Source organism: Calonectris borealis, chromosome Z (assembly GCF_964195595.1).
Source record: "Calonectris borealis chromosome Z, bCalBor7.hap1.2, whole genome shotgun sequence".
Classification (NCBI taxonomy): domain Eukaryota; kingdom Metazoa; phylum Chordata; class Aves; order Procellariiformes; family Procellariidae; genus Calonectris; species Calonectris borealis.
Window position 1 is genome coordinate 69,859,323 of NC_134352.1, and position 16,179 is coordinate 69,875,501.

A 16,179-nucleotide genomic window follows, 5' to 3' on the forward strand; every position below is an offset into this window, starting at 1 on the left:
GCCCGGGGCCTCAGCCCCTCAAGGACTCCGGGGCGCTCAATGTCAGGCGGGCGGCGCGGCGCGGCCGCCGGCAGGGGGCGAGCGAGGGGAAGCGGTGCCAGCCCTGCGCGGGAGCGCGGCTCAGAGTCGGCGGCGCTGGCCATGCCGGGCGGCGCGGCGGCGCGGAGCTGAGCCCAGCCCAGCCCAGGGCGGCCGAGCCCAGCCGCGCCGCTGAAGGGCACCGGCGGCGGCGAGGCTTCCCCGCGCTCTCCCGCGGCTGGGGCGCGCCCGCCCCGCAGCATGGAGGCTGGGAAGCGCAGCTCCTCTGCCGGCAGCCGGGACGATGGCAGCGCTAACGCCTTCCCAGCCAAGCCGGCGGCCCCGGCGGAGAAAGCCCAGAGCAGCCCCGGCGGCGGGGGCAGCGGCGGCGTGAAGGAGCATGGCAACGCGGTGTGCTTCAAAGTGGATGGCGGCGGGGGCGAGGAGCCCGTGGTGGGCTTCGAGGATGCCGAGGGGCCGCGGCGGCAGTACGGCTTCATGCAGCGGCAGTTCACCTCCATGCTGCAGCCGGGGGTCAACAAATTCTCCCTCCGCATGTTCGGCAGCCAGAAGGCGGTGGAGAAGGAGCAGGAAAGGGTTAAAACTGCGGGGTTCTGGATCATCCACCCCTACAGCGACTTCAGGTGAGCCGCACGGGGAGGGGGGGTGGCCCCGCCGCGGGAGGCAGGGCAGCGCTCCCGCCGCCTCGCACCTCGCCCGGCGCAAACTTCGGCGGGCTCCGGCTTGGGGGGGGGATGGGGGGGAGACGCGCCTCGCGGAGGTGAGGGGCTTCCCCGGCGGGCGGACCCGGCCTCGCCCCTTCCCTCCCCGCGGGCAGCCGCTCGGCGGGTAAAACTTTGCCTCCCCTCTCCGCGTCCCCCCGCCCAGGCGGCGGGGAAGGGGCCCGGCGCTCTCCAGCGTGCTGCACCCGGGACGGACCCGCAGGCTCCGCGGCGGCCGGGCGCTGCCGGCAGCGCCCAGCCGACGCGGAGCCTGCGGGTCCGTCCCGGGCTGGCCGCGCCAAGGGAACCGACGCATTGGCCGGTGGTGGGAGAGCTCCGGGGGTGGGAGAGCTCGGTGGGGTGCACGCAGGGGCAGCAACAGAAATAAAATCCCGCTGGGCGCCTGCCGGACCCTTTGTGGACGCCCGGCATAAATACTTGTTCAAGGGATTGCGTGAAGGAAGCGCGGTCAGAGTTGCAGCAAAATTAACTTTATCCAAGCTAACACTGTGTGGGAAACTACGGTTTCGTAGGTAGACGGGGAAATGTGATGCTAAATTAGCATTGCTTTCATGGTAAGTTGAACGTATGCCAAATTGGAAAATTCACATGAAAAGCAGTGCAAAGAAATTCCCAGGAAGAGATATTTCCCTTTAAAATTACATTTTAAGTGAGGGATTATTTCATTGTATTCTCTATGCCAGCTGGCTGTATGCCTCTGTAAATGTAACACTCTCTACGATATTTGCTGAAGAACTATTGGTGTCGTGAAGCGTATTTAATCAACAGCTTGAGTTGAACAGCCTGCATGTATACAATAAGTGAATTGCACTGGAGACCGTGTTTAAAAAAGGAAAATCCAGAACATTCAATAGTTACATGGATCTTCTAAGAAAAAGTAGGTTAAATAGAATATGCTTGCAGTGGGAACAGAAGAAAATACTTCCAAAGTCCAAGTTTCTACTCAGAGCGAGGTGTTACGCAGTGAGCTGTGCTAGCACCTTGCAGTCGAGCCCGAGAGTGGTACAGCTACAAGAGTGGAGGAGCAGGGCAGCACTCCGTTATGACTCGAAATCATGCTTCAAATCCCTGCTTTTTCCTGGCTCCCTGGAGGCAGTAAGCTGCACTCGTTCTTTTCCTGGAGTACCTTTTCCCCCTCGCATGCCAGCTCAGCTGCACTAGCAGGTGCATTAAGGGGGGAGAGCGCCAAGAGTCCACCCACTCCCTTTCTGCCAGCCGGAGTGGGACATAGCAGGTCACATCTGGTGCTGTGGTAGCGTGCGTAGGGGATTAGGGGGCTCTGATAGCCTCTTACTTACCCGTGTGTGTGCATGAGTAACTTTTTTCATGTGAGGATTCTATTAAAATGAATGAGATTATTCTTGCAAGTAAATTCCCTTTTTTGTTGTAAGCTTGGTTTCTGAGTGAGGTGCACAACCCAACGTTTTGGGCAATAGGCGGCCATGCATCATATTGTGCAGCATGTAACTTTTTAAGCTGATACGTGAAATAGGTGATAGGTATGTTGGTTCTGATTCATTACAGAAATATCTTCTAATTCTGTCCTAATTCTTCCTGTGGGAAGGTTTAGAGATGATAGCATATGTTTACTTATTTTTTTCAGTAGGACTACACAACACTGCATCCTTTTCAGGCCTGTTGTCTGCATATTCTTAAATTAACTGTGTTTTCTGAGGGTTTTATTATGTCTTTATTTTTATTAGAATGGAGCTGTTTGGTTTTTTAAGTAACGTTCAGTCTTTCATTAGTCTTGGGATGATGTGGCTGGATCGGGACCCAATTTTTTAGCCAGTAGGACTGTTTCAGTGAAAAATGTGAGATGTTTGTGTTGTTTCTCCTGAAATAACTGCAACTGTCTAGTGGTACTACTCTTTTTGGGTGGCAGTGTTTATAGAAACGGGTGAAGAAATTGTACTATGTAGTATATTCATCTTCCTATATGGGAATCACGGCAATGCTAGTAAGTGCCTCCTAACAGTGTCTCTGTACCAGAACAAATGCATATGTAAGGATAGAGTTGTTCTGATTTATTTTTGCATGTGATTTTGTAACAACGTAATGCTTGTATATAGACAAGCCTGAAAGCATCCAAAGAGACAGGGGTATTCTAATTTTCCTGTGCTAATGTTGATACCACCAAGGGAAAGAACTAAATTTTCTACCAAAATAACAAGAAAAAGGTAAAAAACAGAATTATTTTATGGTATCCAAGTGGGAAGATTTAGAATAAGTTTGTAAATTTGGGTATTATTAGGATGTTTGTAGCACATATGAAAACGGACATCACAGTAAATTTTAAATATAGACACACTTAGGAGAATATTGGGTTAACCATGTAAGACATGGGAAAATTCTGGTACAGGTTCCCGTGGACTCTCATTTATTTTTGTTTTTCTAGTTCTGGATGCTTGTATGCATTTGCTGGGATACTTTGATGCATTTGGTTACATTTCTTGACCCCATTCTCATGATTGTTATAAACTTTGTATGTTTATCTACACCGAGCAATATTTTGCTGTGTTGTTTGGGGGGAGTGGGCAGCATCCCTGTGCCCTCTCGCCCCCCTTTTTTGGCATGAACAGAGCGTGGAAGCTCTGTGTCTATAAACTCCGTGCTCTGTGAATCGGTTACTCGCGTCCTTGTGGGCTTTGTCTCTAGTTTTATGGCTCTCCATCCTGCTTGTGTTTCAGGGAAGAATTGGCTCTTCATAAGGCAGATACACCCTTGGAGAATTAAATTCAAAAAGTATTACATAATTTTTCCACAAGGGGACCATTTTGTTCCTGGTTGTCTCTTCCCAGTCTTCTGAGGTTAATGTCTAATTTGGAAGCTGTTATGTAAACCGAGCACCTAATGCACATCAAATCCAGCACAAGACCTCTGTTTATCTCTTTGCAGCTGCGATTACTGCGTCTTTAAACTTGGACAACAATTCTGTGTAATTGCATGACTCACAAAAGTGAATTTATTATCAGTGTTTCGGTTAGAGTTTATTGAAGTCCTGCATGCTTTCTGTGAGATACTGAGTGCCTCCGGCTGTCCCTGCTCACGTGCAGAAGAACGAGCCCGCGGGAGAGCATCGCCTGTCCAGCCCTGTGGCCTCGCAGCCACCGGACGAGAGCAGCACAAAGGCAACGGGAGATGGGAGCAACTCCACATGGTTCTGCTGCTGCCATACGCGTTTCACTCACTGCATAGCAGAGTTGTGGTGGACGTGGGCTTTGGGTGACTTTTATATGTTACAGCCTTCTGGTATTAGTGGAAATGACTGACTCTTTAGACGATTAATTACCCGGTGTCCTTTGGCACATCAGGAGTTTCTTTAATGCTTAGAGGTGCATTGCTTGCACGTGCCTGGGCTGTTGGTCCGGCCCTGTAGCATCTGCCTCCCTCCCTGTCTATGGGTACACAGAGAAACACACGCTGTCATGGAAATCTTGGTTTTATTACCACATCAGCTAGGGTATCTGTAGTCAGCAATCTAAAAAGAAAACAGTTACTACCTCCAGAGGCATCTTTTGACCAGAAATAGCAATGTATGAGAAAGACTGAGTGGGAATAATACATGTATGATTAAATGTAGCCTTTGCACTCTGATGGTTGCAGTTCTCAGTTTGATGTTTGGGAACAGCATTTGACTGGAAGTGGGGACGAAAATTTTGACTGGCTTCAAGATGAAGTGATGAAGTAAGACTGTGATGTGGAGTTGTCTGGCAGAGTAGCGGATAAGGAGGCGCAGTGCAGGCAGTGCTGAAGGTCTTTTTCCTGTGTAGATGAATACAAAGTATGAACTGATTTGCAACGATAGCAAAAAACTATCAACATTTGATGTCGAGAGAATCTCTCTGGGTAACTTGTCCTCTACTCAGGCAGCACAAAGCCTTATTTTAATGACAACAGAAAAGTAAAAGCAGAGTTAATTCTAAAACTTGAATAGAAAATTTCAGAGCATAGTGAATAGTGAAGGTATGCCAGATTTTTTTAACACGTGTGGCAATCCAGTTTCAAAACGTTTTTGTATACACATTTGAGGGTTATCATGTAAACATATGAGGTTTATCATATAAATCTTTATAAATCATAGAAAGCTATCGATGCTACCTTGTAAGTAAATTTAATGTCAGATTTCAATGGGTTTTATTCAGGGTGAAAGACGCAATAATATTTACATGTGTACATCTGGGTACTTATGGAAGAATATTTTTGTGTCTGTTGCGATTAAAACCCATTCTGTTATTTTGTGCAGTATTATGCAACCCATCCATGTTGTCATGCACACGTGCAGCTTGATTTTTCAATTAAGTATGTGCCAAACCGTAGATCGTAATTGCAACGTATTAGTGTGTCTCATGTTTTTTATTATACTGCTCTCCATTTTGAACTTACATTTGCCTTATGAATCAATTTTCTTCTTAATACCTATCTTTTGGACCTGCCTTTGGCCACTAGCGGTCACTCTAACGAGGCAAGCTGTGCATGTTATGTGTGCAGCTCACATACATATTTCTAAAATTTGTGAATGCATTGGTTTAAAACCTGTTTTTCTTTGGGACCGGTCTTCACTCCACATGTTATACCTATCATTTATATTTTAAGAAGCTTAGGGTAAGCACTTTGTCCCTCTCTTTTGTCACATGTAATGTCTCAGTTGATGCTAATGAGATTTATCTTCTTGTAAGCTGTTACATAGGTTTATGTAGAGAAGTAGAGTTGGAAGGTAATGCTATATGCGATGAAGACAAAATGTGTTGTATCACACTTAAGTGCAATTGATATATATATGCAAAATTAAGTATATAAATCATGTTGGTTTATATTAAACAGATCAGATACAAATTAGTGTGGGTTTTAATGGATACATTATGTCACTGGTAGTGTAGGAGTATGAAATGTCTGTAGTTTTGGACTCTCAAGGTATCATCTCAGTCTTGTTGCTCAGGATTTGTCATGAGGTTCTCTTACAGTATTGAAGCTTTTGAGTTATTTCCTAATAAACTGATAATCAGGGATTTATAATTATACTGTGTACATTCCTTGCACAAATGAATTTCTTTTTTTTTTAATTATTTATGTTTTTATGTCTGAAGCACAGTTTTAGCTAGGGCTATTGTTCATGTATCATTTTCATATACTATTATGACGACTATAATTTTTATTTCTGTTAAAGAAAAACTTCGTACAGTTAAACTATTCCTATTACTTGAACATTCACTCTTTGTACGTGACTAAACGTAGAGAACTGTTTAGTATTAAAAAGATTATTAGTAGTGCTTGGCTTTTTATTTGCTGCGTTCCAACAATTTTTGCACTTTACTTCTGTAAATGCCCCGAAGGTTAAAATGAAAAAATTGTAGCATTAATCTAAATAATGCATTTATAATGTCTGAAAATTCTTTCTGACAGTAACTTATATATTAAGCTTTATAATAGTTCCCCAGGTAAAACGCAACTCCCATAAAGGTAGGCTGAAGAGAAATATGATAATGGTCCTCAAATGCATAAATGGATGTTACAAAGAGGAAAGAAATTACACAGAAGTAATAGGGCGAAATTGCAGCAAGAAATATATAAATTAGGTGTTTAGGAAGCAGGACCAAAAATAAGCAACAAAATATTCTATTGGAAATGCTTTGATGTGGAATAGGGGCCAGAAATGCATTAGGCTGTTTTTCATCTTCGGTTCCTATCATTTTTAATATTGAATGATGTCTCATCATTGGCTGTCACTGATTCATTTGTTATGAAATCTGGTTGAAGCTAGCTACTGGCATTTCTTTTTGTACCAGTTGTAAGCATGTATGAGTGAAAATGGGTATCTGGAGGTGTACGTTGTGCTTTTGGGCTCATGAGGGCCATGTGCCCTCGTCCCCTTTGAGATTTTCTTCCAGAACCACAAAAGCAAGCCAGCTGAGTCCACCTGAGGTTGGTGCAGCAGCCACTCACCTTCAGGACCTTTAAGGGATGTAGGAAGGAGTATGCCTTTGTCTGTTCAAGGAAAGCAATTCATTCCATTGGTAAGACATCCTTCTGTCTCTAGAATAAGGTAGAATCCTAATGCATAGTTTGAGCTCACGTATATGTTGAACATTTCCCAATTTCCATTCTGTCCATTCTAGTCCTGGAATAACAGCCCATTCATTGCATTTTCTTTCACACTTTTCACATATTATATACTTGAACATAGAATAAAATTTACAACAGAGAAAGAGCTCAGTAAGCATAACTCAAATAATTCCTCAGTTCTCTGAGGTACTTTTAATTTAACTTGGGATGTTTTGAAGATCACTGGCAGCACCTATGAAGAAGTGCACAAGTACATTTTTTTTCTGCAGGATGCTTAATTTTAGGATATTCACCTACTTCACAATCTAAATACAGGCAAATATGTTCATCATAATTTTGATGAACGTCATAAAAAACCAAACCAAAACAAAAGCAAACCAAAATGTTACAGAATTCCTGTCAGTAATCTAAAAGATGATGTTTTGGGGGAGTTATATGTGAGTCTTTAAACTTTGACCTGGGATGCTCAATATCATGAAAGTTCCTCTTCAGTTTTCTGATTATTCATTTTGACTGCAGTGAGAAAAAAAGTGCTTGATTAATATTGTCTATATATATGCTTACAAAAATTTAGATCTTGTAAGATCAGCATCATGCTTGGGCCCATAGGAAAAAAGTACTGATTCCATTATTCCCACTGATTATTTTAGCAAGACTACACATTTTTGAATGTGTGCTGGCCCTTTATTTGTTGGCTCATCAAAATAAGCAATGCTTATAATTGAGTCAGTAAAAGTTTTTTCTTTATATTAGGTTTCTTGGACTTGAGTATATGGAGGGAACTGTGAATTGGAATACTACGTAAAAGCATGGAATAGCAAATAAGGGTCTGGATTTAGGATTTGTTTTGGGGGTTTTGGTGGCTACAAAGCTAAATAAAAAATGCATAACATTTGATAAGTTGCTTAGGCTTTTTTATGGTTATATAATCAAGTTAAAATTTGAGTGGCTCAGTTTCTGATGGTTCAGCCTGGGGTAGCAGGAATAGAGATATATGAAATGAAAATTATGAATCTTTACCTCTGCATTTCTGCCTACCTATCTAAGATCGGTGACATTGTAATATCTAATTAAACTTTGTCAGCTTTTTTTGAGAGGCTTGGTTTGAAGGTACTAGAAGGCAAATTACTATTTTTAGAGAGGAGGGTAGAACATGAAAATTGCTACAGAAATTTACTTCATTTGGTTGTAAATAAGAGGTATCCATTCTCACCTCTGCTTTCATTCAACAGCATGCCTGAGAGCTGTCTTCTATGTCAACATACAATTTTTGAGAGAGAGGAAACTTTTAACCTACTTTGCAATGTTTAATTTTTAACCTGACAGCACAGTTCTTGTTAATTGCTTGAAAGTCCTTTAGCTGTCTATTCCCTGATTCTTTCCCAGAGGCATGATTTAATTTTAAAAATCATAGTGTATTCAGCCCTAATTATTGGAGGGCTCGTTCTAGACACATAGTAAGGTATGTTAATGACCAAAAACTGTATCAGCTGGAGTCAATGTCAGTACTACCTCAAGGACACTGCCATTTAGCTTCCATAAAATCTCTGCTAATATCTTTTAATCTGATGATAGTCAGATTCAGGCAAGCTGCATGATATTTTGCAATAATCTTATTGCCGTGGTTTGCAGTGCAACTGGACTAAGTCTGGAGTAAACTTGTGTTCAGAAAATGTTCATTTGATTGCAAACGAAATGCAGACTGTTTCCATTATGTATTTTAAAAAAAACCCCAAACAAACCCTTTTTTATTTATGCCAGTGAAGTTCCCGCGATTGGAGTTGCATCATGTAGCTAAGAATAAGATTTTGTTTTTATTTTATTAACTTCTATGTTGTTTATGTGGAAATCTTATCTAATTAAGCACGTTATTTAACAAATAATTTGATACACCATTGGAATTTAGTGTGCTGTTGATACTAATAAATTTTCTATACCTAAAAATGTCATATTTATTAAAAATTCTTATTCAGATATGTTGTTTTCAACTGAAAAAGCACAGGTTGCTTTATGCTCACAGCCAAAGCTAGTTTGGTTTTTTGTTTTGTTTTGTTTTGGTTGGTTGGTTGGTTGGTTGGTTTGGTTTTTTAAATGATGTAATCTAAAATAGCCAATATACATAAAAATTGTTTTTAGGTAGTATTACTCTTTTTCATCCAATTCTCAGTCTGAAATCCACTGAAGCTTACACTTGTGCTAAAGCTGCAGTATATAAAGAGCCCCATAGAAAGAAAATGTGCCCTCACGATATCAAATCTTCCAATTCTATACGTAGCATACTCTGGTTGCCTCCAGTTTTTTTCTCTCCCATCAGCAGTGTGAAGTATGGAAGTATTGCTGTTTCCTTGGCTGGTTCTGTTGTATCTTACAGTAACTTACCAGGTCCTCTCAGAAGCACCTCTCTTTAGGGTATGACTGCAGCAATAGGCAGTGTGGTTCTGTTATGATCTGACGTTAAGCAAATCTGTAGATTGCAGTAAATTTAGGGTAATATATCATAGCATCCTAATGATAAATGATTATTCTAACTTGCTCTAGGTCAAAGCTGTGGAAAATATACAGAACTTTTACAAGATACATAGAGTAAGATCTATCCAACTCTACCGAGGAGATGGAATAAATGTATGGCTGCAAAACCATGGGGATGCAATCAAGCTTCCACGTGACTACTGAGAGGTTTTCCATCAGGCTCTTGAGTGACTTCTGTCTATCTGTTTATTCCAGGAGAACTTACGATTTCTGTCTGGTAGAGAAATTACTGTGAAACCAGTAGTAGGTAATACTACCCTGTAAAACATCTTATTACTGCCTGACAGTACACACTTGCAAGCTTCTGGGTTCCCCAAACACATCCTGGGCTACAGGTTCCTTGGAGTGGCTGCATATGGGCTTGTTTGCACGTGATTTCTCAGTGAAGATGGCAGCCAAGCTTGTCTGTCACTCTGGTTCACCTTGTCTTTAGTGCCAGACAAGCTCAGTAGTAACACAAAGATTTCCTTTTCCAACTAGGGAGTAGTCTGTTAGACACAAACTTGGAAACAAAACATAAGTAGTAAAATAAATCAAGCATATACCTCAAGTTAATAATTCAGTTAATAATTGGGTACCTTTCTTGTTACCCACCTTACCAAGCATACTTCAGAGACGTCCTGTTTTTCAGAGCTGTGTGTCCAGTGTTCGTGGAAACTGCTATCTGGGTGATTCCCTAAATACTGAATCCTGCTTTTTCTGTCTTTTATTTATAGCATTGCTTATGGTCTAATTTTCAGGTAGTGAAATCCTGCTATAGGCAACTTGCAGTTCTCATTTGAAAGTTAGCAAGAGCATGGTGATGTCCCTGACAGATTTTTTTTTTTTTGAAAACAACTTCTCTTCCCTCATTCTGTTTTTCCTTCTCCCTCCTACATCTCTTCCTGAAGATATAACGAGTTCCTTTATATAAATGGAAATGATGCTTTGATTTTTTTTTTTAAATTTGTTAGCTCTGCTATGTAGTTTTCCGTTCTTACCGAGTCTGTTAGCTAGGAGATACTGAGCTGTTTGTTCAAACTAGCAGGGAGAAGTTAGCCAAGGTATTCTTCATAGTGTCTTCCTATAAACTTCGTAGGAGTTGGTAAATAAATACCTTGTAATAATTTAAAAAAAAAAAATTGTATGCCCATTTTCTACTTCCCATGACTTGGGCAGGTTGGCAGCTTTCTGTTGAGAATTGCAACCTGATGCAATTGAACATGCTGTTACCATACACCTAGTAACAAGATACTTTGCTGAACTTGTCCCCTCAGCCCGCTTATTGCCAGCTTGGGAATTCTAGTGTTGCATACATCTATCACATTAAAGATATAATTATAAGAAACACACTTCTGTAATGCAAAGGAAGTGTGGTATCAAGCGTAAGAGCTGCCAGATGGTAGGCAATCTAACAGAGCATTTAAAAAGGGTCAAAATCGAAAATGTCTGAAATCTGATGGCTTATTAAGCAATAGACGTTGCATGTGTGGGACAAGTGAGAGATAAGTAACCTAATTTAGGTGCCCACATGACCAAAATTGACTTTTAATTGCATGTATTCTACCAGTAAATATCTAAAATACATGTTTTTACTAACTTAAAGGTGTTTTTGAAATTTGGTACAGAATATTAAATGCAGTGATATACTGCTAGGTGTTGAAAAGTTGAGTAGGATTTGTATATGTTCTTATTTGTGTATTCATTGAAGTAGTGAATTTATTATAATGGCTGATCTCCCTGAAACGGAAGAAGAAATCTAAAAACAATTTCAAGGTTTTTGATGTTGAAAATAATTAAATCCAGGACCTAATAATTTTGTTATTTCATATGCATATTACTTAGATGTGAACTAAATACGACATAAATTATGACTGAATCCAATTAAATGTCTTTGGTTTTAGTTTGCTATTTAAAGTTATTAGCTGTGAGTTTAAAATTTCTTGCTTCCCTTTAAACTGTCCTCTGTTCTTGTTTCCTAAAGGTAGATTTTCCTGTTGTCTGCCTGTATGCCGTGCTCTGTCATTCACATGCAGGCTAATTTTCTTTTGTCGAGAGATGGTTCTCGCTAAGACAGGTCTGAAGAATACTCCTTCAGTAACCTGTCAGTGTTATTCAGCAACCTCTACCCCCCCCTCATTCGCCAGGACTGTATGAACATGCCTCGATGTGACCATGGTTGTTTCTATCATTTCTAAGCTGCAGCCAACTTTTACGTTCTCCACAGGCTAGACCAAATTTATCTTTCTGTGGAAGGGATGGGAGAGCTGCAGTGAACTTCCACTCCCACACTTGTTCCTCACAGCACGACGGAGTTCAGACTTGCTTCAGGGACCGAGAGCTAGCTTTATAGCCCAGGAACACAGGTACCATGAATGTGTGTAAAATGGTAGCAGATGTGCCTGCTGGGGCTGCTGACTTGTAATTCTATGAAGTGTCGGGGAATAGCAGCTCATCTTAACATTGAATGTACATACTGATTTTATGCCACTGACAAAATGAGCAAACGGAATATGATATTTAACTTGGTTTCATGTTTCCACTACAAACTTTTCCATTTCTGGAATGGCTTTGAAAATGTCAGTTTTACCCAGTGCTCTGCACAGAGTGTGCAAATCTATAGGATGTGAGATGAAGAGCTGAGATGGAAGTCAGGAGCCTATCTATCTTTGGATTTCAGAACGAGCTAAGGACCTAGATACTTGTAAGCATCTGGACTCTGTGCCTGAACATCTTTCAGGATTCTAGCCATAAGAAGCCATAAATGGTAAAACTGATTTTTAAAAAATGTCACGCATGGGTGCTGTGCATTAGCAGAACTAGTATATCCGAATAATTTGAATATGCTTCATGTTCCATTTCTGTCATATTATATATTTTGATTTGCGGTTTACAGATCAATATCTTTTCTAAGATTATGATGAGAAGTTCTGTTAATCATTTTCTTGCTGTTCTCCACCAATGAATTATTAACATCTATTTGGCTGTTCTAATTATTACACATCTTTACCTTAAACGTGTTTGAATAGTGCATAACTCACTGTCCTCCAAAAATTAAATATTTGACTAAATTAAATTTTGTCTTTCTGAGGAATATTGGCTTGTGGCTATAACCTCTTCTGAGATCTCCGAAGTAAAATGTTTTTCATTTGCTGAAAGCCAGAAACCTATTTATTATATTTAGACAACTTCATTTTGAGTGAATATGGATGAAAGATAAAGATGGTCATCTGGTGTTTTATTCACCACGGTAAAGAGAAGCTCTTTTTGTTTTCCTGTATCAAAGCAACAGTCATCTGTCTGTATGGGAGTAAATAGCTTCCTTGGTACTTTCGCTATTGTTTGTAGTTCAGGTCATAGGTCCGTGACCAAAGTTTCTTTGAGTGCTTATTTTAGAGCCACTTATCAGTGGCTACGATTATAGGCAACTTTACTTGCAGGCAGACACTTTCCCCTGTCACCCTTAACCTGGACTGTGTGGCTGATCTCGAGAGCCGCACGGGGGCTGGGCCGTTGTTGAGGAATATGGACTACTTTGTCTGAACGTCCGAAGATCGGAGAAAGAGAATTTTTGTACCAAGAGACTTCAAAATCAACTGTGAAGACCAAAACACTCTACCAAAATATAAAGTGGAGAAGTAGATTATTAAATAATTCCCTTTTATATTTTTTCTGATAAATATTTATAGGTGAAGCATATAACAAAGCCTGTGGTTAAGTTTGAATAAATTTTCAGATCTTAATATCTTAATATCAATCTTCTATTTTTCAGGCTGAAAACTGACATGTTTTTCTGAAGCTTAAAGTGACTTCCTCTCTTTTTAAAAAAAAAAAAAAAGGCAACTGTGGAGGAAAAGACCTTTATCTCATACACATATTTTGTATACTACTATAGATGGTTCTGTCTCACTGAAGATAGAATAGAATTTTAAATTAATCTATATATTGGTAACAAATCTCTTCCAGTGGCTCAACAACCATTTCATATGACTAAACTAAAACAATAATTAACAAATGTATTTCCAGACTACCATAATTCAATAAATACTTCCAACACAATTTTATACATATTGTTTTTAGAAATTGATCTTGACCATCTATTTCAGTGTTGTGTATACCTGTGACAAAACGTAATGGAACCTCGTTTTTTAATTACAACCAAGCAGTGGATATGACCTGCAGTACTGCTGCTGGCAAAGGTCTACTGGAGGGAAAAAAGGCCTTATTGCATGTAAAGGCAATCTTTGAGGTGCTTAATATTGCAGGTTATCTCCTGTTTTGCAGATCAAAAAAACATTTAATAAATGAGTATACATAAGTTGTTTTGTTGGGTTTTTTTGGAAGGCATTTTTGTTTGCTTTTTCTTAAGAATAACCAATGCCATTTCATTGAAAAAAGCTTCCTTGTTTCCTTATATTGAATTAAATTGCAAGAGGGCCATTCAGCAATCGCATTCCATTACACTGAGCAAAGTTCATAAATGTGAGAGGCAGATTTTACATCCCCAGAAACTTGGTTTGTATTCCAGACCTCCACCCTTCACTGAGCTGCTCGCAACAGCAGCACGTGAGGTTTTGCTCAGGCCTGCTTGCGTGGAGCTTGCTGGAGCGTCAGCGGGTAAATAGCATGAAAAGACGACGAGAGGAGCAGAGGTAAAACTAACAAGATCACGGTTACTTAGGCTAATAACTAGAACATCTTTGAACATCATGTATTCTCTTTCTTGTTTGCTTTTTTTGCTTTTCTGGGTTTTCCTTTTTGTTTTAAACGAGTGAATATCAGGTCTATCTGGTCACTGCTCTGTCTAGCTGCATAATTAGCTGATTTGTTTTGGCAATGCAGGAGAGCGCTATGCTGTAAAAAGAATGATAAGACTGGAGCGTGCAGTGTGTAAATTGGGAAATTTTAAAGAAATGTTAAAATTATATTGCATCTGCTTAAACATTGTGGAAGGCAAATGGCTAGCAGAGAGATCTGGATACAAGCTGAAAAATGAAAAAAATGGGAATTTCGGAGTATAGTTGGTGTAAAGAGGAGAAACCTGCAAAAGCTGCATTCTATTTCTGGTAGGGAAAGGTGTTTTAGTGTATGAAATATGAAATTTTGTTGTGAAAGATAATGGTAAAACTGAATATTGAACTTCTTAGCTGAGCATTCTCCTTCCTACCTGCTCATTAGTGCAGAGCTCCTAGGGTGTGTCACCCTGTAAAAGGGTAATCTTAATAAATACACATGGGGAAAGGTATAAGCAGGCTTGTGGAAGACTTCTTTCATTTCTTAAAATATTTTGTGTTGTGCACAAAATTGTTGTTTCAATTGATGTTTTAGATGATAGATAAATTGATACAATGAATTCAGTTAATAAAATTAATAAAATAACAATTCAGTATTTTTGAGTGTGGACATGAGTCAAAAGTGCGTACTCAGGAATCAAAACCGTTCAGCCCAGATGCTGGAAGTGCAGAGTAATTTCCATCCATTGCTGGAAAGTAAATCTGTACATTTACTTTGCATAGCACTTCTGGCATGCATACTTTCAATAACAATATCACCTCTCGGAGTTGTTCTGCTTTGACAGAGCAAAGAAGGCAGAACTCCTCTCCAATCTAGTGGTTGCCTTCCCTGGGAAGAAGGTGTTGGTTCCTGCTCTAGTTTATATTAGTTTAGGGAAGGAGAATGTGTCAGCAGTGTACCTCACTTCAGGAGACACAGTATGGCTTGGGGGTAATGAATTTCCCTGAGAGGTGGGAGGTCCTGGGCTCAGCTGCCCACAGATAGATGAGGAAAGTCGAATGGATTTTCCTAGGTGTTGGTGAGAGCTCTAGGTATTGAGCTGTTTTGCAAAAGGGGGATGCACGTGACACGACCCTAATTCCTTATCATGTTGCTCTGTTGTGAATTTGATCCTTCTTTTTCCTTTGCTTTTCTAAAAAGTGTCTGACATATATTTTAATCCTTTTTCACCAAAGTGTAAGTAAAAATGAAGAAAATTATAATTTTGATTTGATTTGAACACCAATTCCTCAGTTTCTTATGTTATTTTGACAACAAACACAAATTAATTATTACAATATATTTTTAAAATACAGAAATATTTTAATTAGATTTAATAACCTTTTGAAGCAAATGATTTACTGCAGCATGTGATATTCATGGATGACAATAAAACAACTTACTAATTCCTAAAACGGTATTTCCCCTTATTTTAAAGTGTAATCTCAGTACTTATTTTAATGTTTGAAGAAATATAGGCTTTGGAGCCAAAGATCAGCCATAAATAGTTGTAAAAGGAAATAATAATTTAGCTTGATATATTTATGTTGTCTCAGTTACTTGTTCTTGCATTAGAATCTTGTACATCTGTACAATATCATACAATAATCATCTTATATACATAAGAGGTGTATAAATATTCAGTCATGTATATTTGTTTTCACTCATGATGTAGGAGTACAAAGTCTGCATGTATAATCCATCAACTTGTTTCATAGCTATCTATAGTTCTTTTACACTTTTTGACACCTCTGATTTTTCCCTTCATGAATTTGAAGACTACCTTTTTTTTTTCAGTTTAAACATAGTGCCCAGTCTTGCCTTCAGTGAACTTTTTCAAGAAATGATACACCAAATTCTCGTAAATGAAGATTCGTGTTTGAAGCTGCTTGTCCGAACGTACTGTATCCTTGTACAGTTATACGCACAAAGCCAGTTTTACCTCTGATTATCAGAATGAGATTATTAGGAGTAGTATATATGCCAAGTACCAGAAATCTCGGTGTCTTGTGGGAAGCAAGTTGATGGTCCTAGTCTTGGTATTTTTGTCAGAGGTACTCACCTCAAAAACTTA

The 16,179-nt window shown here is 39.9% G+C and overlaps 1 protein-coding gene across 1 annotated transcript in view; it reads left to right on the forward strand.

Moving 5' to 3' along the window:
- The first annotated feature begins 279 nt into the window (after positions 1-279).
- Positions 280-16,179, forward strand: part of HCN1 (hyperpolarization activated cyclic nucleotide gated potassium channel 1) — a 199,384-nt gene continuing 183,484 nt past the window's right edge. The window contains exon 1 of the mRNA XM_075136295.1: positions 280-662. Coding sequence (XP_074992396.1) covers positions 280-662 — 383 coding nt within the window. The remainder of the gene's footprint in view (positions 663-16,179) is intronic.